The sequence below is a fragment of the Cucurbita moschata genome, unplaced genomic scaffold (assembly GCF_002738365.1).
Source record: "Cucurbita moschata cultivar Rifu unplaced genomic scaffold, Cmos_1.0 Cmo_Scf00029, whole genome shotgun sequence".
NCBI classification, from domain to species: Eukaryota; Viridiplantae; Streptophyta; class Magnoliopsida; order Cucurbitales; family Cucurbitaceae; genus Cucurbita; species Cucurbita moschata.
The window spans coordinates 1,892,104-1,898,941 of NW_019268545.1; the positions used below are offsets into that span (position 1 = coordinate 1,892,104).

The following is a 6,838-nucleotide window of genomic DNA, read 5'->3' on the forward strand; positions in this document are numbered from 1 at the left end:
CCACGGTTCCAACCTTATCAGTATCGGAGGTTTACTAATCAACGAACATCCAAAACCTATTTTCTTTTCCGACAAAATCAACCAAGTCTAACCATCACGACATGTTGATATTGATTGAGTTGGACTATCATTGATTGAATTCATCCATAAATTTAGACTCCATCAACCTTTGTAACCAAAGCACAACACTACATAAATAAGTCAAGTGATTGAGAGACCAAACTAATCTAATTAAATTAAATTATAAGTTCAATCTACACGCTCTGAATTGAATAAACTTTCAAAAGTGCTGCATCGCTCATAAGTCCAACTTTCAATAATGAATTTTGCACGAGATAGAATAGAAGTGATCGATAAAGGGGGAATTGAAGCAAACCAAACCAAATAACACGTGCAAAAAGTTGATAAAAACTAGAACATTAAGGGAAATACCAGTTTAGATTGACACAACCGAAAAATACTTGAATTACTTCTACATGGGATGGTTGAAGATGAGAATGTGATTTTAAAGTTTAGTGGGAGGTAGGCCTTGCATTGCGAAGCTCATCAACAGAGTCGCCTCTTTCAAGTACAGCTGCAGCCCCCATCCCCGAGCCTGCATACACCATGGATTGTAGTTCGAAGTCAGTTAACTGACCCAATTGTTGAGGTCGACCGAAAGTTAAATGTTTAAATTCTCACTTTACACCAAACTGAGAGAGGTACATACCTATGCACATGGAGATGACCCCAAATCGACTGTCCCTTCCACGACGCTTCATTTCACTCAAGAGTGTTGCTACACAACGAGCACCTGACACCAAATAAAGGAGAAAAGGTTATAGTTTTCAAGATTTGTTCGCCCACCATACTAACAGTTCTATTTTCTTTCTTGGAAGCCATTAGACCAACTCGTTAACAATCCGAGCACAACATAGTAGATAACATACCAATTACCTTCCAAAGTTTAAACATTTCACTTCTGAACAAAAAAAACTTATGATAAAAAACTCATCATTGTCATTGTAAATATTTGGGCGGTTTCTCGATGATTTAGAAAGCCGAATCAACCATAAAGATTAGGTTGACTTCAAATAAATAGAAACTTTATGAGCATATTTGTTTAAGGGCGGGTCTAAAGGATGCCTCATTCTAACCCAACTCAACCCACAAGCACCTTTAGTCAATATGATTCACCGGGATTCTAGGAACGAAACCATCGATTTGGTATTAAATGGAGATGACGATAAAGATAGAAAGATTACCAGTTGCGCCCAAAGGGTGGCCCAGAGCAATTGCACCGCCATTGACATTCACCTTTTGAGTATCAAGTTTTAGTTCCTTACAGCAATACACATACTGAGACGCAAATGCCTGCCAAAACCCAAAAGCGTATTCACATGAAAATTAAACAAATCTTCCATGAACATTCTGGTAATATACTTGATTCTCTTTTCATTTTCTTACTCACTGAGAAAGAAATGACAAGAAAAGTTACCTCATTAATTTCAAAAAGGTCAATATCTTGGAGAGTAAGACCAGCAGATTTAACAGCTGCAGGAATTGCAACAGCTGGTCCAATTCCCATCACTGCTGGATCCACACCAACTACTGAAAAACTCCTGCATATATTTTTCAAGAAAAAAAAAAAATCAGCTCCATAGTATAACTCTCAATAAATTTCATGTTTGGATTTCAATCATAGTTCTTTCCCTATAGGAAGATAGATGTACCACCTCAAGTCCATGCTAGAAAATATTGTCCATTTTGACCCATTACGTATCTCATCGTCAGCCTTATGGATTTTAAAACACGTCTGTTAGAGAGAGGTTTCCACACCCTAATAAAGAATGCTTCGTTTCCCTCTTCAACCGATGTGGGATCTCACAATCTACCCCTTGGGGGCCAGTGTCCTTGCTAGCACACTGCCCGGTGTCTATCTCAAATACCATTTGAAAAAAGCTCAAACCTACTGCTAGCAGATATTGTCCGCTTTGGCCCGTCACATATCATCGTCACCTCACAATTTTTAAATCAATCTGTTAAGGAGAGGTTTCTACACCCTTGTAAGAAATAGTTCGTTCCCCTCTTCAACCAATGTGGGACCTCACAATCCACCCCCTTAGAGCCCAGCGTCCTCGTTGGCACACCGTTTGGTGTCTGGCTCAAATACATTTGTAACAACCCAAGCTCACCACTAACAAATATTGTCTGCTTTGACCCGTTACGTATCGCTGTCAGCCTCACGGTTTTTAAAAGGCATCTGTTAGGTAGAGGTTTTCACACCTTTATAACGAATATTTCGTTCCCCTCTTCAACGTGGGATCTCAGAATAGATATCCCCACTCTTAATACTTTTTCAAGTGAAAAAGATCAGAGGGGTGGAACGTGAAAATATTTCTTCAGCATTCGATCATTTTGCATAATGAACTCTCCATCGTAGGGTAATAATTGTAAGAGAATAGACTTTACCTAAAGACACCAAGAATAGGAAGTCCCTTCTGGATAGCTAAGCTTCTTTTCATGAGGAGGACTGCAGCAGCACCGTCACTAACTTGACTAGAGTTCCCTGTAAAAATAATAGCATTGATTTAGGCCATAGTTCCATTGTTGATAAACATGATACCAAACCAAATTCCTTTGTTTAAAAACCTGCTGTTGTGCAGCCATCTTTCTTGAATGCTGGCTTCAACTTTCCCAAAATTTCCATGTTTGTGCTCGGCCGTATGCCATCATCCACAGATACAACCACGGGCTTTGCAACACCAGATTTCGGGTCGATGATCTTCGAAGAATGGTGAAGAGTTTGTAAGTGACAAAGAAAACAAAATGAATGCAAGATTTCTCCCAGTAAAGAAGTCATTCAGCAACTACCTTAGTGGAAACAGGGATGATCTCGTCTTTGAATTTACCAGATGCACTTGCTGCAGCAGCACGCCTATGCGATTCAACCTGTTGAAATTACTCCTAGATCAAATTTTCACAGTTGTTTAAGTTCAAAATGTTCTTGCTAATCAACGATAGATTTCATTTTCAACATGTCTCCTTGCAGAATCTTATGGCAAATGCAAGCCTTAATCCAAAATATCGGTGCTGTTAAATGGAGAACTTCATAGTATCGCTAATTCAAGATGAAATCATTTACTAATAAATGAACTAAAAACAACAAATACACAAAAGCTATCAAGAAATACTAACAAGGATTTCATGGCAATACAGAATATTAAGCGTAACCATTAAGGTTGAATTGGTCAGTTTATGTTTATGGTATAAAAATTTAAAACCAATATTTATAAAACGTATGCTTTTTTAACTGTTTAGTTAGCTTCACTCTGTAAGCCCACCGCTAGCCGATATTGTCCGCTTTGGCCCGTTACATATCACCGTCAGCCTCACGGTTTTAAAACGCACTTACTAGGGAGAGGTTTCCACAGCCTTTATAAATAGTGTTTTGTTCCCCCTCTCCACCAACGTGAGATCTCACAATCCACCCCCCTTTGGGGTCCAGCGTTCTCGCTAGCGCTTTTCCCTTCTCCAATCGATGTGGGAACACCCAATCCCCCTTCGGGGCTAGCGCCCTTTCTGGCACACTGCCTTGTGTCCACCCCTTTTGGGCTTAGCTTCCTCGCTGACACATCGCCCGATATCTGGCTTTGATATCATTTGTAACAGTCCAAGTCCACCGCTAGCAAATATTGTCCGCTTTGGCCCGATACGTATGGCCGTCAGCCTCACGGTTTTAGAACGGGTCTACTAGGGAGAGGTTTCCACACCCAAAGAGTGTTTTGTTCCCATGTGGGATCTCAAACACTCAATTTAATCAACAGACCCAAGTTAAGTGCAGAGAACTTACAGCGGCCTGGTCTTGCTCTTCCCTACTCACACCGTATTGTTGGGCAACATTTTCAGAAGTGATGCCCATTGGAAGCATACAATCTCGAGCTTGTCGAAAGACATTTGCCTGTTAACAACTTTTATCAATTAAAACTTGAGACGACAGGGTAAATCAGATTAATCAAGTGCATAAAATGTTTAAAAAGAATATACTTTGGGGTTATCGCTAACAGGAAATTCAATGTCATTAATAGACATGCACTCCAACCCAGCTCCAATGCCTACATTGCAAGACAAATCTGTTAAGGTAAAAACTCAACAATGTTATAACTTTTTTTTTATTCCTATTCAGATTCTCAAAAGTCCTCACCAATATCATAATATCCAACTTTAATGGCAGCAGCAACATCAGCAACAGCTTGAAGGCTGGACGAGCACTGTCGGTTGACCGTTCTTATGCTTACCGTGTCTGATGCATCAAAAACATCATAAGCCAAATGGTTTGCGGAAGATGGGATTTTGGGCTCTCAAAGATTGATTAATTGGTAAAGAACTCCCAAGTTTGGGTCAAAACATAAGAGAGAAGTTGAAAATATTGCTATGGGATACAAAAACAAAGGACTGTGGAATATCATATTGTACCAGGGAAGCCAGCATAGAAAGCAGCCATCCTGCATTCAGAAGCTCTTATAGAGCCAGGAGCCAAAACAGTGCCAACTACTATATCACCAACTTCACTCGGATTCAGTTCTGTTTTCTCGATCACAGCCTACATCAACAATCAATATTTTTTAAGAGAATCTATAAACATTATGAAAAGAAACAAAGCTCGATTAAGAAGTTGGCTGAATTATATAATCGAGTATCTGATTTTTTTATTTTTTTTTCTTTAACTTTCGCCACCGATTGTGTAACAGCTCAAGCACACCGCTAGTACATATTGTCCTCTTCGGGCTTTTCCTTTCGGACCTCCCCTCAAGGTTTTTAAAACTCGCTAGAGAGTTTTCCACTCCCTTGCAAAAAAATGTTTTATTTCCCTCCCTAACCAACGTGGGATCTCACAATCCACCCCCTTCGGAACCCAACATGCTTGCTAGAACTCATTCCTCTCTTCGATCGATGTTGGATCTCACAATCTACCCCCATTTGGGGCCAGCGTCCTCGATGGCACTAGAGAGTTTTCCACTCCCTTGCAAAAAAATGTTTTATTTCCCTCCCTAACCAATGTGGGATCTCACAATCCACCCCCTTCGGAACCCAACATGCTTGCTAGAACTCATTCCTCTCTTCGATCGATGTGGGATCTCACAATCTACCTCCATTTGGGGCCAGCGTCCTCGATGGCACTCGTTACTCTCTCCAATCGACGTGGGATCTCACATATTGCTACATTTTGTAATTAAACCGGAATTACCTGAGTTGTAATTGATTGAAACACACATACCAACCCATAAATTAAAGTAATTTGAGGGACCAGAATGACTTTATGGGGCCACTAAAAGTGTTGGCAACAACTAACAACCACATAAATGGTGCATTTTCAAAATTCACACATTGAAAATGACATACTTAATTGAAAAAACGTTGGATACATAAACTAAACACGTATGTGGGAAATAACACATATATTAGAAACTAAACAAATCCAAAAAACTTAATGCTAGTGCAGAATATAATAACATCAATGAACGAATGAATCAAACCTTTAGAACAGATGCAAGAAGATCCTCTGCAGGAGTATCCTTGAAACCCCCTTTCTTTGCTCTGCAAATCGCTGTACGATATGCTCTGTTTTCCATTTTTTCCAGCAAGAGATTATCAGAGGCAACAAAGAGCTAGCTAAGCAACATCAGCGGAGGGGAAGAAAAAAAGAACTTACGCTACAATGACAATATCATCCCCAAACGCACCAGTCCTATGGTATGAATGTGAAGCGCTTTCTCCAGCAGCACATACCGAAGCCTATCAACCAAGCAAAAACAAGTTCAGCCAAATGCCCAATGAAAACGCAAAGTAAGAAAGAAAATCAAGAAGAACCCAGCGAAAAAACGGGAAAAAAAACCCTAGAATGAACACCAGGGAATCATAAACAGATGAACTCCAAAATGGGAAGTAAAACATACAGAAAGCGATGCAGATCCAGAAGAAGAAGAAGAGCTGGGCTGCAAATGTTGAAGAAGAACCCGCTGCCTGTTAAGTGCGTTCTCCATTTTTCTCTCCCTCGCTCTACAATGGCAACGTCAATCGATTCGATTCTGAAATCAAATCTGGTAAATATATAGAAGAGGAAGAAATTGAATGGAAATAGCAACTGAAATCGTGCTCCACTTGACACATAATTTCTCCGGGAAACATACGCACAAGTTTCGATGAAGAGTACGTGAAAATCGTGGAAATTTGGCCTGGGATCACCACAGCCATCAATGGGGGTAGTTACAATTATTTTATTTTATTTATTTATTTATTTATTTATTTTTACTAAATTAATAACAACTACCTCTGCAATTTGTCGTATTCGTTTATTAAATTATTTTAATAATATTTTTAAAATTTTTCAAAAATATCTAAATAAATAATATATTTATTCGATTCTCACCATTAATTTCAATAATTTTACATAATTATTTTTTTGTAGGTTAATTTATTTCTATGAAATTATTAAAATAATTTTAACTCATTAGATTATTCATTCAATTATAAATATATTATAAGAAAATTCGATCCATTAAAAATGAGGTAAGATTCCTTCCTGGAACGATGAAGACGATTAAAAATGACAAATTTGCTACAACAAAGTCTTCGTCACTCCGTGAACTTATTCCAATTATATTTTAAGAAGTATTTAGGTTTAATTGTTCGAACTTGCGGAATAATTTTTATTTTCGGGAGTATTTTAAGTTTCTAGAAGTCGATTTCGAGAGAATATTAGAGCTTAATTCGAACGGTTAAACCTGAATGCTCGTGAAATATGAACGATTGAAGCCTTGCATCAAAGTGTTTTGATGCGTCCATGCATAATTGATGA

At 38.6% G+C, this 6,838-nt stretch overlaps 1 protein-coding gene across 1 annotated transcript; it reads right to left on the minus strand.

The window, feature by feature from the left end:
• Positions 1 to 330: 330 nt before the first annotated feature.
• On the minus strand, positions 331 to 6,242 carry LOC111463891 (3-ketoacyl-CoA thiolase 2, peroxisomal-like). The gene is made up of 14 exons (XM_023107841.1): positions 5,937 to 6,242; positions 5,693 to 5,775; positions 5,517 to 5,601; positions 4,456 to 4,582; positions 4,184 to 4,282; positions 4,027 to 4,094; positions 3,833 to 3,940; positions 2,854 to 2,931; positions 2,632 to 2,764; positions 2,452 to 2,548; positions 1,478 to 1,601; positions 1,245 to 1,353; positions 710 to 793; positions 331 to 595 (listed from the first exon to the last, which is right to left on the minus strand). Exons 1-14 carry the CDS (start codon positions 6,021 to 6,023, stop codon positions 513 to 515), a joined length of 1,365 nt encoding a protein of 454 aa, XP_022963609.1. The 5' UTR covers positions 6,024 to 6,242; the 3' UTR covers positions 331 to 512.
• Positions 6,243 to 6,838: the final 596 nt, after the last annotated feature.